The 18,461-nt window shown below is 45.3% G+C and overlaps 1 protein-coding gene across 1 annotated transcript in view; it reads right to left on the reverse strand.

Annotated features, from left to right (window-relative positions):
• Positions 1 to 18,461, reverse strand: part of CACNA2D3 (calcium voltage-gated channel auxiliary subunit alpha2delta 3) — a 1,049,182-nt gene that overhangs the window by 228,708 nt on the left and 802,013 nt on the right. The window contains exon 17 of the mRNA XM_064274376.1: positions 11,911 to 11,985. Within this exon, the coding sequence (XP_064130446.1) occupies positions 11,911 to 11,985 (75 nt within the window). The remainder of the gene's footprint in view (positions 1 to 11,910; positions 11,986 to 18,461) is intronic.

Raw genomic sequence — 18,461 nt, forward strand, 5'->3', positions numbered from 1 at the left:
GATATCAATCTTAAAGTGTTCTATTTCATCTTTGATGACTACCAATTTTCCTAGATTCACACGTCATACATTCCATGTTTTGATTATTAACGGATGTCTGCAGATGTTTCTTCTCATTTTGAGTCATGCTAAATGAAGATCCTGAGAGCTTCACTCCACTCTTGTCATTAAGGGTGACTCTACTTTGAGGAGGCAGCTTTTCCCCAGTTGTATTTTGAGTGCCTTCCAACCTGATGGGCCCACCTCTGGCCACCATATCAGACAATGATCTGCTTCTGTCCATAAGGTTCTCACTGGCCAGTTTTTACAGTAGATCTGTCTTTGTCTGGAAGCTCCACTGCATCCTGTCCACCAATGATGACTCTGCTAGTATTTGAAATACCGGTGACATACCTTCTAGCATCATAGCAACATGCAAGCTGACAGTGCGACCAACTGACAGAGGAGTGGTGAAGTCTTTGTTTAAGGGATGCTAATTTGTTGGCACTTCCGGTTTGCTGCATGCCTGGGAAGAGTGGGCTCCAGAAGCCAGAGAAAGTCCTCACCCAGGTGGTGGAAGCTGCAAGCTAGGCCTGCATGTGCAGAAACGCTGAGCTGAGGGGACAAGGGCAGGGCAGCAACATCGACTGCATCACTAAGTAAGACCCCAAATAGGAATTTGTCACTAAACTTTAGATGACCTATCCAACAGATTCCAGGTCATGGCATACTGAACATCCCCAGGCTTCAAGGTCTTGCACAGAATTTCCTCAACCTAGATTATTCTCTACAATCTTTGCACAGTGATTTCTTTCTTATCCCTCAGGTCTCAGCTTAAAACCTCATCTCTAAGAAGGGCTCTCCCTGACCTCCCAACTAAGGTAGGTACCTTTCTCCTCTGTCTTGTTTTCTTGGATCCTTATTTCCTTAGGGGAGCTTACTGAAAATATGTAATGATTTTTCATCTATTTGTTTATTTATGAGCTCTTAAAAACATACCTTCTCCATTTGATTGCAAAGAAGAAAGAGAGGAAGACAGAAGGGAGCGAGGGAGGGAGAGAAGGAAGGAAGGAAGGAAGAACTCTAAGTTTTTAAAATTTATTCCTTCATATTAATTCATTCATTATTTATCTTCCATTTTAGTAGAAGCACTTCCATATAATCTTCCAATAAATTCCTCTTTTGCTCAAGTCATTCAGATTTCATATCTGTTGCTTGCAACCAGAATAGTCTGACCAATAGAGCCATGAAATCCCAACGTCTGGGAACCACTGCTAGGTGTGGCCAGGCCACTGCTCTCATGCATAGAGTTCACTATCCCCCCGCCCAGCCCCTCCTCTCCCCTGCAAAACCTTCTCCCTCTAAAGCTCACCTCACACTCAGAGCAGTTCTCTCCCCACCCCACCAAGTTTCTCGCACAGGCCTTGAGTTTGGGCTCCCCACTCCATTGCAGACGTATCTTGACGTGTCTGCACCTCACTGCATGGCCAGCAATCTGAAGACACAGATCAGATTGTGCTTTTGTTCTCCCTTGTATCTCCAGGGTCTGGCGAGGTATCTGGCAAAGGAGGTGAATGATAAATAAAAGGGAAGAAAGACCCACATTTAGGGAACTGAGCTCACAATGAAACAGTATATTATTAAGTGCCAGTGTGAAAGTGCTGACAAGAAGTACAATTTATGAAAAGACTTGGTGTCTAGCTGTGGATGGGGTGGCTGAGGAAGGCTGCAGGGAGCTGGTTTTCAGCCTGGAAGCTTGAGGTTACAGTTTGTGATTCAGTCCAACACAAGTGCATACCTGGATGAGTAACTCCTCATTCATATGTAACAGGATCCCTTTCTTCCTTCCCTCCTTCTTTGTTCCTCCCTTCCCTCCCCTGTTCATTCTTACATCTTTTCTTCTATGCTCCCTTCGTCCCTTTCTTCTTTCCTTCTTTCTTTCTTGGCAAAGTAAGTACTGTAAAAACACACAAACCTTCCACCTACACTTACCTTTCTATCAGTCATGGACCCAGCAGGAAGCAGATGGCACAGTCAAGCTGGCTAATTAAGGCAGGCTTAAATTTTTTTTTTTTTTTTTAAATAAAGGAACTATTCTAACCGAGTGGGTAGGGTGAGGAAACTACAAGAAACGGTGCAGTGCCATAAAGCCACAAACAGTGGGTACCTTTTCCACCACTCTGCATGACAGGACACACAAAGGCAGCAGGCACAAGAACCCAGAGAGAGAAAGCCACATAGAGGAGGGGGCTTAAGTGGTTTCATATTGGGGTACAGCCAGTCCAGGGGGAACAGGGATGAATACACATCCTGGCCTCATCTCGTCTCTCCTCTCCTTGTGGGTATCCCCACCAGCCAAGCCTCACCCACAGTCCACTGCTGTGGTCCACACAGTCAGCCTCCAGGGCAGAGGCTGGGAAAGGTGGAAGGTGATCTGGACAGGCTAAGGGCAGCTCCCCAGCCCAGCTTGCATTTTGTAACAAACATCATAACACAACCTCGTAATTAAGGGTGGTTCTTTCAATTGAACATGCTAATTTTATTAACAAAACAAAACAAAACCTACCTCATCTCATCATTTTTTCCTGAGGATGGATGCAGAGTTATTTTCTAACACAGCCATGGGCCTGGTCTTCAGAGACCATCGTTACACACAGTTGATCTATGTGATACGTGCTAAAAAAGCAGGATGCTGTAAAGGCTTAGCAGGTGCGGCGTGCAGGGTTGTTCAGTGCAGAGCCTGACTCCTGGTATCCTAAGAGTCGAGTTATTATTACTAGTCTCCTTCTCTGTTGTCATGGAGTCCCTAGGTGGTGCAAATGGTTACTGTAATGCACTCAGGTACTAACTTAAAAGTTGGTGGTTCAAGTCCACCCAGAGGTGCCTTGGAAGAAAGGCCTGGCAAACTACTTCTAAAAAAATCAGTCCTTGAAAACCCTATGGAGCCCAGTTCTATTCTGATGCACATGGGGTCGCCATAAGGGAATTCCGTGGCAACTGGTGTTTTTATCTGCTGCCGGGCTCAGCACACAGAGGACATCAGGAAGGCACGTTGTGTACACTCAAAAACTCCTCCTGGAGGTGATTCCCCCATCTCATCTATTCCCTACGTGCCCAAGCTCACACCCAGCCATAGAGCTTGGGGGCCAAGAGGCTGTGGGTTTGAATGCTTGAGGTTTACAGAAGAGAACGCAGCACCAACTTGACCGAAATCCAGCCACCCGCTGCCTTCCATAATGGCCCAAGATCAGAAGGTGTAAGCATTCACCCTCAGAACTGCGGCACTTCCACTCAAGTGTCCGCGTCGAGGCAGGTTATATGGTGCCCTCAACAATCTCTTTGAGAAGAAAGCACACAAGACTCTGCTTTCTCTCTTGCCAAATGGCGTGCTTCAAAAGGAGCAGACTCTGCGTGGGGTCACACAGGCTTGTTTATTTTTGCTCAGCAAACACACTCCTCTGAGCAGATAAACTTACTAAGCATCAGCTAATTCTTTCTTTTAAACTCAACTGAGTGGATTCAGACCAGGCAAAGTCAGAGCTGCCTGGGACTCTGTTCTGAGCATCTGTGACTGCAGGGACCCCAGTCATGGAGGGTCTGGGCACATGGCAGTGCCCGTGCGCCACCTACTGGTGAGCCTCTTTCAGTTCATCAACCACCACTGAGTTGACTGAGAAGAGATTCCAGCACATGGGGACCACTGAAAGGCTTGTAAGTGATGCTAAGCTCCAGCTCCATATGCTCCAAAAGGCTGCAGCTAACAAAATGCATGGCTCTGAGGCCTGAAAGAAAAGTCGTGCCTGCTCCAGTCCAAGGACAGCACTTCTGGGGAGAGTGTGGGGCAACCGCTGAGTGGGAGGAAATGCCCCTAGAGCAGACCGTGGATGCAGCTGATCTGCTGTCACCTCCTCTGGGAGGCCCTCCTGCCTCTCAGGACACCCTTCCTTGAGGGAAACTGATGCTCCTTATGCGCAGAGCTTCTCTGGGCCCCTCTGGCTGACCAGGAATTTTGGCTTTGGGTAGTGTACTTCTCATAAGCAGAGACATCATTCTACCTGCTTCTTTGTCCCTTTATCTAGTCCTTTGCTTGAATTAAGGCACAGTAGACGCTCACAAACAAGCAGAGGGTGGGCAGGGGTGCAAAGAGAGCCAACAACAGTGCGTTCACTTTCCAGCGCCTGACAAAGCAAGGACTCACTAAATCTGATGGGTGAGTGTGCAGTATCTGCACTTACCGTTTACTGTAGGAAACCTGCACCCACACCCCTGCATTTCTTCCTCATTGAGCAAATGCTTACTGACTCCCTCCTCTGTGCAGCAGCCGAGTATTTTGTAGCTTGTATTCACAGGAGACTGTAGGGGAGAAATGAGACACGGGGGCTTTTCCAAGAGTCATCAGCCATCCAGAGAAACTAAAGTGGGGGACGTGGTGGAGGAGGAGAGTGGCTCCTTCAGTTGGGGGTCTGGGATGGCCTCTGAGGAGGTGACACCTGAGCTGGGCATGGAGGAGAGAAAAAGCCAGGCCTGGGGAGCAGGGGAGAGGCTCCAGGTAGAGGGAAGAGCAAGCACAGGGACTAGACCAGGAGGCACTTGGGGTACAGAGGGAAGGGCCAGCATGGCACAGGCAGCGCTGCAGACAGGGAGACTAGCTCTTTGCAGGGGCGGGGGGGTGGAGCAGCTCTGGCAGGTGCTGTGGGTCGCAGTAGGTAAGGACAGGCTCTCCTCTAAACGCCGAAGGAAGCCACTGGGAAGACTTATGCAGGTGAGTGGCAACAGCTGATTGAAGCCTGTGAAAGCCCCTCTGACCGCTGAGAGAATAGGACTGCTGGAGGCTGGGGTGGGGGGGGGGGTGGCAAGAACAGGTATCCAGGTATCCAGGGATGGGCCTAAGGGGGACTGATGTCATCCAGGATAGACATGACGGTGACCCTCACCAGGTGGTAGTGGCAAAGACAGAGAGAGGTGGGCAGGTTTGGGTGCATTTAGGAGCTAGATCCAGTAGGACATATGAGTGACTGTACAGGGACAGGGTGGGGGGGTGGGTAGACCTGAAAAAGCAACTGGAGGAAGCCACGCCCACACTTGTTGCACTAAAAAGAAGCCATCAGTACTTGGATTGTGTAGGTGTGGATGGGAAGAACAAATGAAGGGAAACTGAGGAGTTGCTGCCCCAGCATTATATACAAAAAGAGAACTATAAAATGTGTGGAATATAAGCGAGACTCTGCGTAATTGAGAATATGCATAATTATATAAAGATCACATCTAAACTTTGTATCTAAATTTTAAGAGTTATATAGAATTTCCTCACCCGGCCCATTGGTTACGCTAAGGCAGACCTAAACAACAGTTCTAACGGTGCCTTCCCTTTTAAACTGGTATTTGATACGTGCTCTCTACTTAGGATTTAAAATATATTTACATGTGTCCATAGGTATGTCCACTTAGTTCTAAAAAGGACTAAGGTACAAGGACATTTTACACGCATTGGCATGTCTGTGGGTCAGTCCAGGTATCCCTAGCCTTCTATAAGAGCCCATCCATAACCCAAGTGCGATAGCAAATGGCACGGAAAAATACATCGCCTGAGCGTCAACAAGAACAAGGAAGCAGAATCAAAGTTTAGAGTGGGGCGGGGACAGTCAAGGAGTAACCCCAGGAAAAGGTTGTAGACATCAGTTAGAACTCAGGCTGTGGAGAGCCCTTGCATGGGGCAAAACCCTGAAATCCAGAGGAAAGGAGAAGACTTCTTATAGGTTAGGAAGATGACACAATTATTCGCAGGATATGGGGTTATTAAAGAGTTAACCTGAATTTTACAGAACAGCAGAAATCATTTCGGTGGCTAGATATTCTGATTTAGATAATCTGACAGCTCAGGTTCACCCAATGGGCTAATTTTCCCATCTGCTGACCTGTGGGGCGGTTTGGGTTCCCACAGAGGCCCTTAGAGTAAACCCAGATGGCTGAAATAGCCAGAGTTGCCCAGCCAAACTAGGAAGCCCGTCTGCCCTGGCCAATGACTCAGTGCCGCTGAATTCTGGACAAGCACCCACCCCAGAGGCCAGAGAGGCCACAGCCTGGCTGCTGACTAACCACTGAGTTACAGAATGGTGCAGGTGTCAGAGGCGTGGGGGAGCCCGGTTCTATCCACCTTAAGGAAAGAGAAGGTCCTGTCATCCATCTTAGCTAGGATGGCCCAAGATGTCTGGTTACACTCTAGACCTTTACTGTCCCAGATGGTAGCCACAGGCCATATGTGGCTACTGAGCACCTAAAATGTGGCTGGTTCAATGGAGATGTTCTGAAACTATAAAATAAATACACAACAGACGTCAAAGAGTAGTGTAGAAAAAAGTGTAAAATATCACATCAATAATTTTTATATTGATTACATGTTGAGACGATACTTTGAATATATGGGTTAAATAAAATACATTCCTAAAAATGTGGCTACTAAAAAGTTTAAATTACATAGGTGGCTCATATTTGTGGCTTATATTACCTGTACCTGGACAGCACAGGTACAGACTGATTCTGACAACAGTGGTCCAAGGATTAGCATTATTCACCCATGTGGCTACAAAGACAAGGCCTCTCAGTCACCCCCACCCTCCAACCTCCACTCTGCCTCACAGTTTCTGAAGAGCCAACTTCACACAGTGACTTCGGTACATCTAGGCTGATCTGAGTTAGGGATCCTGGCTCTAGCACTTTGGAGCTGCATGATCTTGGGAAGCCACCTTACCTCTCAGTGCCTCAGCTTCCCTCCTGTAACATATTTCCCTTCCTCACAGGGAACTCCGGCTCCTCATCCTGGTACTCACAGATGGCCACAACCCAACTCCAAGGCTGCCTTCTAGACACGTCCTCCAAGCCCCCTCCCCAAGTCCATATACAACACATACCACACAGCCACCTGCATCCTAGGCTGGCTGATAAACTAAAAAATTTATCAGCAAATGATAAACTAATTAGTGATTAAAAGCACTAACACACATGAAATACTTAGAACAGTGTCTGGTATGTAAAAAGGAATCAACAAATGTTAAAAAAAAAAATACTAAGACCAGCAAATGAAATGTTACATCTCCCCTAGATCTGTAGCTGCTCATATACATATCTCATCCACCCTATTAGATTTTGAGTTCTTTGAGGCAAGGCGCACCTCTATAGCCACTCCAACCAGCTTGCTCAAGCCTAGAACGTGGGAGACATACAGTGAATGTTGAAGGAATGAAGCACAGATTTCTCTCCATCATTGCCAGCTCCCTTCTGGTCCTCCACATCAGGCTGCCCACGTGACTAGCAAATTCTCCATCTGGAATAGAAACTCCCTGGCATCCTTCGCTACCTCCTGGGCTTGCAGACACACTGGAGCAAACAGCTATTGGCAGATTTCAGCGTGGGCTTTGTAGACATGAGTCCCAGCCTTGGCCTGCCCGAGGCTCCTCTGTGGAACCCTGTCACTCCTGTGGCTGCTGGAAGGGAACCTTCTTTGTCTTCTCGTGGTGGTCTCAAAGTCCGGGCCTCCTTGAGGAAGGAAATCAGCTTAGACATCCTTTCCTCCTATACAGGAGAAACGAATGGACCACCAAAATCTCAACAAAAATACAGATTCAGCTGAAGGTGGAGCCTTCCCAGTCCCACCTCTGTCAGTTCCCCACTAGACAAAAATAAAACAGAAGCTACATTTGGGGCTCCATATTTTAAGAAAAATCCATAAAGCTCACAAAGAGATTGGAAAAAAAAAAAAAGGGCAAGAAAACTTAAATGTAGACAGTAATTATGCCCTGAAATCTTTGTAGCCTGAATTTTAAAGAGTGGTAAAGAAAACGGGAAAAAAAAAAAAAATGTAGGTATCTAATTACTCAAAGGCTTGGCATTCTAGTTCTGAAAAATCAGCCACTGGAAACCGTATGGAGCACAGCTCTACACCGGGCTCACCAGGAGTAGAAACAGACTCGACAACTGGTTTTAATTACTCAAAAAGCAGCCCTCAAAGTCTAACTTTAATCCCTCTTGCTGGGCTGTTGCCCCACTCACCACCCGGGGAAGAGGTCCTCAGCCCACCGTGAAGCAGCCCTCTGCCCCGCTCGCAGATGGCCACATCAGCCTAACACAGGGCCACTGCACACCTGGCACCAGCTGTACGTTTGTTGAATCAATGTTGGTTCATCCACCAAGAAGTTCAGAGCTGGTGGCAAGGACTGAGTGGTGGAGAAACACTTGGAGGACAGCTAAGGAAAGCCCAGTTAGCAACAGAAAAGTATGGCTTTAGCAGTTACGCCAATTACACCAAACTGAGTTTGCTGAGTAAGGCTCTTACATCTGAGCTGTTTTTGGAGACGCTTTATGATTCACACCCAAATCATACAAGACTGAAGAAAATACTGGATAAAATCAAGCCAAACATTAAGTTTGGGGGAAAGATTTTATTGGACAAATTAGAAAAATAATGGTATTGTGCTTCAGAGAAACCCACTTCTTTCCTCTGGCTGCAGAGGCAGGAACGACCTCAGTGGCAGATGGAGAGGGATATGAATTATTTGAATGCAGCCTGCTCCATCCTCTCCTCCCTAGCCACAACCCCACACTCACACCCACTGCGCTAATCTGGCAGCCTTGGCCCAAATGCAGGGGGACGTCCATTTACAGTAAGGATTCAATGACACAGCTGGGCTTGGGAGAAGGCGAGTTGGGCCTGAATGAGGATTCTCTGCCTAGGCTAGCTAGGGAAGCTGCTCGCAGCAGCTGTTTCCAGCTGTGCTTGGGAAGGAGTCTGGCAGGTAGCTAGATGCCCACTGTGGACACAGGCTTTCTGGAAGAAGCTCGTGAGTTAGGTCCTCTAGAAGAATCCAAAGTAAGTAAAAATGGAAACAGTGGCCTGGGAGGATCCCTTTATCCACTTATCTACTGAGTGCCCACCACGTGCTGAGTGAAATGGTGGTGAGGGAGACGGAGTGACAGAGCAGCAGCAGAGGCGGACAAATAACTTGGGCACATGAGAGCCCGGGTATTCCATCCCATGGAGGTTGACTCTTAACTATCACTCTTCAGTTATGGCAACTTCTAGGATTACTGTTATTGCTATTTTTGTTGTTGTTGTTTAAATAACTTGGGCCTCCTCACAGTACAGTTGCTGTCTACCTGTCTCCTAGACCAGAATTGGCCAAAGGTTCCTAGAGAATCAAAAAGAAAACTGAGGACGCGTGTGTATGTTTGAGAGACTGACACACACACGAATGCATGCATGCATAGGCTTGAATGAGGTCACATAGACCAAGTTGATGGCAGGCTGGGAATTAAAGCAGGCTTTTTTTTTTTATATGATACTAAAAAAAAAAAAAACTTTTTTTTATATGATACTAGAGACTATCTGTAAACTTGTGTGTATGTGTGTGTACATGAATCCTTGCCAAGGTTGACTACAATAGTCTGAACCACTGAATTCTTAAAAAGTGTTCTTTAGATTCCCTCTAATACCCAGCACCACCGTGTCCTCCCAACCTTTACAGCAGCTGAGGACATGTCAAGAGAGCTGATAGAACCCAAGAAAGATGCTAGCATAACTATTGCCACCCCATAAGCGTCTGGGGCCTACTTTGTTATACCAGTCTCTTTCTTGCATCATTCCATTTATTCCAAGAACCAACCTATAGTATAAATAGTATGATTATGACAGGATTACAGGAGGAAAATGAGGCTCAGAGAGGTTGTATGACTTGTCCTTGTCAGGATGACAAGTCAAGGGCAAACTGCATGATGATGACAAAGGTGAGTTCCTTCCACTTCACCATTACCTTTGCCTGGGAGAAAACTCAAGGCAGAGTAACACACATTTATTGAGCAATTCAGATGGGTTAGTTCATGTTATCCTTAAGTTTGGCATCACCCCAAAACTCCTCTGATGGCCTCATGGTCAAAGGCAGATGAATGAAAGAGATGGCCCACTGGCATGGCCATTTCTTAGGTTCTTATCATGAATTGACTGCAAAATGGTTTATATGGTATGGGTTCCCACAAGTGAGATGTGGGGCATTTGGTCAGGCCACCCTCTTTATGGAAACCTCACTATGGCTACCACTTTTAAATGGTGAAACCATTTGGTGCAGTGTTTCAACAGTGAGAAGAATAAAAATGACTTATATCTGTAAGTCTGTAAACTGCGAGGAGATGCCTGCTTTTCTAGGAACCTTCCAGCTGCCTCTCAGTAGGCATAGCTCTGGAAAGTGCTTCAGATGGACTATTTGCAAACAGACCATTTGCCATAAGACCAGGTGATAGGAAAGACCAGAAAGACACAGTGAGGAGACTGTGTAGATGGGAGCCGATCATTTCTACCGCTGCAGAGAGGGAATCTACCTTGGCGACTTCTGTCATCTGGCTCCATTTCGCTCCTCCTTTAAAAGCTGATAGGAAGTTAATTCATCCACTGGCAGATCCAGGCTTGATTGTTTCATCGATTCTGTTCCATTGAATTTCGAAAAAATTTCTAAAAGCCCATATACTCAGCCATACCAAACACATAACTCCTACCATCCCCAACAGAGAAGCCCAGTTGGGTGGCCTGGAGGTGGGCAATGCGTTAAGCATGTCACTGTCAAAGGCTTTTCAATCAGACTTTTCAATGATTGTAACTGAGTTACATTTAGAATTAGCTAGTCAGTTAACCCAGTCTCTTTGTGATAAAAAGATAGCCGAAATCAAACTATTACCCTAAGTCCCTTCTTAAAGCATGCATATGGGATCCACATGAGGCGGCCATGACTCCACTAATACCAGGGTGATTAGAACGAAGTTAGATGACGATGGAGCTCTCACATGAACTGTTTCTAAACAATGATGCAAGAGAGAAGCACAACGCCTCGCCAATAAACATTTGCGTAGCAGGCACTATAGCTACTTTCTAATTTTGATGAAAGAGGAAAAGTCATGTGGGGTGGATGGGTCTATGTGTGTTTGTATGTGTGTGTGGACTGCTATAGAAAACGACTCACTTTCTTAACTTTAAAAAGCATTGTTCACTATGTTATTCTTTATACTTTTATATCTTCTTTAAAAACACATACACAGATCCAAAGGGATGGCCATGTTTCAATTAGTTCAGGGATGGCAAACACTTGGCTCACTTACTGCCAACACCTCTACTGAGTCCACCATGGACACTCTCAATAAATGAGGGCCCCCCACCCCATGAGCCTGATGTTGCCTGAGGACCCTCTTCCACACCATGCTATACTGGCAGCCTATACTGGGGATTAGGGTTGACAGTGAGAGCATAGGCTGTCCTGGATTTGCCCTAACCCCACTCATTTCAGAGAGGGTGAAAGCAAGGCTGAGAGAAAGAAAGTGGTTTATGTGCCAGGTCAGCAAACAATGCTACCGGTTATCACTTATGCAGGAAATGGAGAAAGTCTCAACTGTTTTGATTTAGCAAAAAATGTGAACAGCTTCTACCCACAAGGCACTGCTCCTGACCAATGTCACTTGGGGGCAAATCCCATTGTAATGAATTTCCAGGGATTCTGGGTCTAATTTATTGTATAAAATGTGACTTGCAATACGTGGGACTTGTGTCGGAGCGTGAGAGTCCATTTGTTATATAAAGGTATCCATTGTAATGGGTTTCAAGCGATCTTGAGTTAACGAAAACATATCACATACATTGGCATGTGTAAAATAAGTAAATAACAATGTATATAGATACATGTGTTAATAAAGGCAAAACAGTGAATACACTTATCCTACATTAGTTACATATTATGTGTCAAAATATTATTAATAAACTACAACAAACTTTTCTAGACAATACTACAAACTGAGCTTTTAAAGTAAAAATTGCAGCCAAGGGTCATCATTGTAGGACTGAAGAAAATCTTCCAAAATCGTAAAAGGAGAAGCACAGAAACAAGGGAGTATTTCTCTTACCAGCGGCCTGAGTTCTGGATGCGTCAGAATGTATCCATTATTTGTGATTGCAAAGGCATAACCGTGAATCCCTAACTGAAAGACGAAGCGAGAGAGAAACCTTCATTAGCGTGCTCCCTGGTGAATTCACAAAGCAGAAAGCAGGCTGACATTTAGTAATTTACAGCTTAAACTTGGCATTCATAACTCTTATCAGCACAATATTTCATTAAAATGAATACAAAACACTGATCCCTGACTTTTGCTGGAAACGAAGACCTGTCACAGGGTAAGCTCAGCAAATAGCACAAGTTAAAATGTCCCCACCCCACGCTGGCATCCAAGGCCCTATTTTGATTTATTTAAAACAAAAAACAATTACCATTTTTTTTTTTACAAAAAAGTGGCTTATGTTTCTGGAAAGACCCAATGCTCAAAGGAACCAAGTTTTATCAACCTGAGTATCTCCTCTCTACCTGGTACAAGGGAAGAAAGGCCTCATGCTGGACTGGTACCCAGGCTTCCTACAACTCCATGTCCACTGGGGCCACCTAAAACCTGCAGTCTCCTAGGCTGTCATTTTCCATAATTCTTCCAGGGTGAAAGTGTCCCCACCAGCCTATATAGGAGCCTGCCAACCCCTTTAATATCCCTTTGTCTTTAAATGGTGCGGCTGCCAGGCTTTTCCATGCATGCTTCCATCCACACAAAGCCTGGGTAATTTTCTATGCAGAGTCTCACTTAATTTATGTTTTCTGACTAAATGGAACTATGGGAAATAGTTTGAGAGCAATGAAATGTTTTATTAGCTTTAAAAAGTATGTAATCAAATTTAACACTGCACTTATTTAAATAATAATCCCGGCTTTTGGACAATATTTCTATTACACAGTCGACTGCACCCATTGGTTACAATAAATTTACCTACAAATCATTCATGTATTAAAATGGCCTCTGGAATAAAACCCTTATTGATTTCTCTCTGAAGAAAAAAAAAAAAAAAATGTAACCTACTTTTGCCAGAGCAGTGGAAAGGGGAGAAGAAAAGAAAATCTTCTATTTTTTCCAATGGGTTATTTCATAGTTCTCAACCCTTGCTACACTATTTGTTATTTTTCTTTAAAATTCTCTGCCACTCACACTCTTGACTACGAAACTATTAAATGATCCAGACAACAGTTTACAAACCAGGAGTGACCCTGTCTATTAGCTTAACGTCAAGGTGATATGAAATTACCTTCAGAGAATTTAACACCGGTAATTAAAAGTTTCCCTTGCATTACATAAAGCAAATATGCCTGCCGTAGTCAAGGGCAGCAGACTTTTTCTCCTGGAGTTACCTGGAACAGCAAGTCTTAATAAGATTCTACTCGATTCTAACGATAAAAGTCTATTTCATTCTGCTGTGAAAGACAAACCAGAGATTTCCTACCCTTCGAGATATGTATCATCTCTTCCATCTTGTCTCTTGGAAAAATGTCAGCCATGGTCAACACTGCATTAATTACATTATGTCCCAATTTAATACAGACTAAAAAACCAAACCTTTTGCTGTTGAGTTGATTCTGATTCACAGCAACCCTATGGGACAGAGTAGAACTGTCCCATAGAGTTTCCAAGGAGTGCCTGATGGGATTTGAACTGCTGACCTTTTGGTTAGCAGCTATAGCACTTAACCACCACACCACCAGGGCTTCCAACTGGAGGGGTTAAAAAGGACTCTGAGAGCTTGACCTTTTTCCATTAAATAAAAAAGCGACATTTGATTGTAAATTCAAACTCAAAATTAGACCAAACAAATGATATCTTATAGTGAGCTAATGTATTAACTAGCTCACTATAAAAAGTGAGGAAGACCCTCAACGAGATGGACTGACACAGTGGCTACAACAATGGGCCCATGCATAACAACTGTGAGGATGGTGCAGGACCCGGCAGTGTTTCCTTCGGTTGTACGTAGGGTCCCTATGAGTCAGATTAGATGGCACCCAACAACAACAATGTATTCAACGCCGTTATTATGTACATTACTTCTATTTGCATTTTGCCGATGGGAAGTAACACTCAAAAGAAGGTAGGACTCCTTGTATATGTTATGAAAGAAAAGAATAAGCCCTGATCAAAATGGTAATAATCTGTTATCTGTGACTTTCATTATAATCAATCAGGGCATCAGTCAAGGCATTTGATTGTTTAATGCCTATCTCCCCAAAGAATACAAGCTCCATGAGAGCAGAGCTCACACCACAGGGTTAAAAAAATAAGGAGGGGAAGCTGAGATGGAGTAGAGAGGAAAAGAAAAAGGAGGAACAGGAAGAAGGTCAAAGAAATAAAATTTAGCACACAGCCCACAAAGCTAAGCTAAATACTCCGCTTCCACCCCTGCAGTGAGACGCTGAGCTCACCTTCCCACCCCAGTGCCCTCCAGTCCTTGTCTAGCTGCCATCTCTTCTCCCTTATTATTCATTCAGAACCCAGCCTACTGGATTCTGGCTTTGACCCCCAAGACACCACCAAAACTCCCTTCTCTACAGTTCCCAGTGGCCTCCTAATTGCCAAACCCAGTGGGACATTCTCTCTTGATCTTCCTGGCTCCAACCACCAAGTGCTTCCTCCTCCTCGAGGCTCTCTAGTCCCTCGGTTTCCAGGCCCCACACTCATGGGTTTCTTCCTCTTCTTAGACTGTCCCTAGCTGACATGCACAACTTTTCCCAAGATTCTTTGTGGGAACGAGGAGAAACAGCTTAATGTATGTCCATTACAACAGTCATCATAGTGTGTGAAGATGCTATACTTATTTTCCTGCCTCCTCCGGTGCCCTTGCCTACTATAACTCTCCTCTGCCCTATAGGCTTCAGCAACGACCCATACAGAGCTCCAGACCTGTGCTCCAGCCTCGGCCTCTCCCTCAGTGGCAGAGCCAAGCATCCAACTGTGTGTTACCCATCTCTACCTGGACATCTCTCAGGCCCCTGAAATGCACCCAGTCCAAAACAGGGCTCTTCCCTTAAACCTAATCTTCCCCCTCTTCTCTATTTCAGTAGGTGGCACCACCACCCCCCAGACTCCCAAGTTAGAACCCTGAGCATCAGCCTTAGACTCTTTTCTCTCTTTCATCCTCAACCTATCCATCCAAGTAATCACTAAATCCTGCTAATTCTTCCAGCAGCTACTCAGATTCAACTCTGCTCCCCACCCTACCATGTATATCTTAATTCAATGCATTTCCATAATGGTCCTATCGGCCTTTCCTGCCTCAAAGCTTGGCCCCAACCAAGTCACCCTCCAGATCTGTCAAAGTCAAAGGTAACTCTAACCATGCTGCTCCCCTGCTTAACCCTCACTAAGACCCCTTTAGTGTGTAAGACAGAGTCCATGGACCTGCCTATCAGGTCTCTCCTGTCTCTTTCCACCCACTGCCTTTCAGGGCATATAGCGATGACAGTAACTCCCCAGCAGTTTTGTCTTCCACCCAGATCTTTGTTCACACAGTGCCAATGGCCTAGGGCACCACTCCTTCCCACCTCCCCCAACCTAATTCTTACCCACCCTATTGGCTCAGCCTGAGGATCATCTCCTATAAAGTCTCTCCTGACCCTCCCCTTTGCTCCCTCCCTTCTGTGCCATGTGCTTCCATAAGCCCTGCGCATAATTTCATTACTAACTTCACCCTAGTGCACGGATATGCTACACTTACTTTCCTGCCTCCCTCCTAGCCAGCTAGTTGGTTCTCTCTCCTTCCTTTGCCTTGCTCTAGACATAAGGCAATATCTCCCCCGTTAGAATGAGCTATTTGTGGGAAAAAGCCCATCTTTGACCCTGTAGTCCCTGGCACAACGGCTGACACGTGGCAGGTGCTCATTTAAAGTTTGTGTGTATTTAAGACGTTTATCATTTTACCCAAATAGTATCTAGTTCATCATCAAAGGTTGCACTAAAATAAATATTTAAAATGCACCAAAAGGAGACACTGATTCGAAACAGCAGTCACACGGCCAGTCCTTCTCAACCTCGGTACCTGGAAAAGTCTTCTGAACATCAGCACCAGTCTGGTTAAATTTCTTTCCAGGAGAACGTTTTTAGAAAAAAAAAACGGTTGGTGGCATATAGACGGAAGCTAGGGTCGAGGCAGAAAGAAAGATTCTGAGTATATCTCAGAAAACATTCTGTCGATGACCTCTCAGTGTCAAATGCATATACTATGACAAGGTCCAACATTTGTTTTTGGCCACAAATCAATATACTGATGAAATCCCTAACTCTTGTTTCATCCAAAATGAAACCAGTCTTCCTGTCCATTCTCACGTTCGGTCCCGTGGAATAACAAAGAACAGGACAGAAACAAGTTCTGCTAAGACTCAGGGCCTGCCAAAGGGGCCCTTGTCCTGAAGCAGCTCTCCTGGAGACCGGGAACCTGAGAGGTCCAGTAGCCTGGGGAAGGAGTTGCTTCCCTTCCAAGTAGAGACTCTGGGCTAATGAAGTGAACCCAATTATAAAATGGCTCGTTACGGTAACAGAAGCTGTGGTGTCTGGAAATTACTGCTGGGGTGTCTGGAATTCTTAATAAAAATTACAGGATGTCTGATCACTTGTGGGAAAATCTATGAAGCTAAGTGAAAAGAACATATTCTATCTTCCGGGAAAACCCCAAGAGCCAAAAACTGACTCATCTTTACAAGGTGTTAATCGGGAGAGAAAGGTGTGACCCACATTCTGCTCCTTGGAGCTCTCTTCACCTGGACCAGGGAGGCCTGTTCAGCCCTGGGTGTCCTGGCTGTCACACACACCTTTTCCCAAGGCTCTTTGTGGGAACTAGAGGAGGGGTGACTTAGATGAATGTATTCCATATCTGCTCCTGTGTGTGATACCTGCACATCTGTGTGATACATGCACCTGTGTGACACCTGCACCTCCGTGTGACGCCTGCACCTCCGTGTGATACCTGTACCTCCAGTTCCCTGGCTGACCTTCCAGAAAGCTGATCTCCCTCTATTCTTCTGTTAAACTTTGCTTTATTCGTCTTTTACTAGCTGAGTGACATTGACAAAGTTATTTCAAGTACCCTCAACCAAAACAGGGCCAAGAATGGTACCCACATCACAGGATAAGGATTCAATGGGCATAATGCATGTAACGCACTTTGTGCCTCACTGAACACACAGCAAGATATTGTATTGTTAGCTGCCGTCAAGTCAGCCCCTGACTCATGGTGACCCCGTGCACAACAGAAGGAAATACTGTCCCGTTGTGTACCATCTCTACGACTGGCTGCAGATGACATGGCTGTGATCCCCAGGGTTTTCACTGGCTGCATTTCAGAAGTAGATCACCAGGTCTTTTGTTCTAGTCCATCTTAGTCTGGAAGCTCTGCTGAAACCTGTTCAGCATCAGAGCAACATGCAAGCCTCCGCTGACAGACAGGTGGTGGCCCCTCACAAGGTGTACTGACTGGGAATGGAACCCAGGTCTTGCACATGGCAGCAAGAATTCTGTCACTGAACGACTGCTGTCCCTGTCAATGGCCATTAACTGCTGCTTTTACTGTTTCAACTATTTCTATTATTATTATCATTGTACTTATTTTTCTTAATGGCATTAGGGTCATAGGGGTTTAAGTCATGGCTCTCCCACTTGCGGGCTGTAAGACTTGGCAAGATACTTAAGCTTTCTGTGCCTCAGTTTGACTGTAAAATAGGATTAACAATGGTGTCTACCTATTATTAAGTGACATAATGGAAACCCTGGTGGCACAGTGGTTAAGTGCTACAGCTGCTAGCCAAAAGGTCAGCCGTTTAAATCCTCCAGGTGCTCCTTGGAAACCCTGAGTGGGGCAGTTCTACTCTGTCCTGTAGGGTCACTATGAGTCAGAACTGACTCAACGGCAGTGGGTTTAATGCCATAAAATAATCTACAGGGAAATCATTACCAATTCCATATTATATTAATGGAAATATTGGACGTATCACATAGTGCCCTGTGCTTGGGTTTCTACATGTTCCCATGTGAAATAAGGGGCTTAAGGGTTGTTCAAAGACACTCTCTGTTTATTGCCCTCTGCAGTCCATCTATAAACCTCAAAATGGGAGGCCATTCCTAAAGCAGTGAGCCAGCGGGTCTGGACACCTAGATCTGGGGATTTCAGCAAAAGTAAAGTTTGCTATCGTTAGGGGCTGAAAAGCCTTCCCCTATAACCACCCTTCACTTTCAGCCTCTAGAAAGCTACATAGTATCCAGCTCTTGAATATGTGGGTTTGGATGAAGTAGGTGTCCCTTCTCACTTCTGGAAACTTAATTCCAATTACAGAAGCTTTGGCGGGTTAAGCTGGTTGTCAGGGCCCCCTAAGCAGCAGTAAGATTTTCTTTTTTTTGAACATTTTATTGTTGTTTAGGTGAAAGTTTACAGAGAAAAATAGTTTCCCATTCAACAATTTATAGAGAGCTTGTTCCGTGACATTGGTTGCAAACCCCTGAATATGTCAGCACTCTCCCTGCTTCCTCCCGGGGTTCCCCGCATCCATTCTCCCAGCTTTTCTGCCCCCACCATCCTTCTGAACTTTGCTTTTGGGCAAATG

This window comes from Loxodonta africana, chromosome 22, assembly GCF_030014295.1.
Source record: "Loxodonta africana isolate mLoxAfr1 chromosome 22, mLoxAfr1.hap2, whole genome shotgun sequence".
NCBI lineage: Eukaryota > Metazoa > Chordata > Mammalia > Proboscidea > Elephantidae > Loxodonta > Loxodonta africana.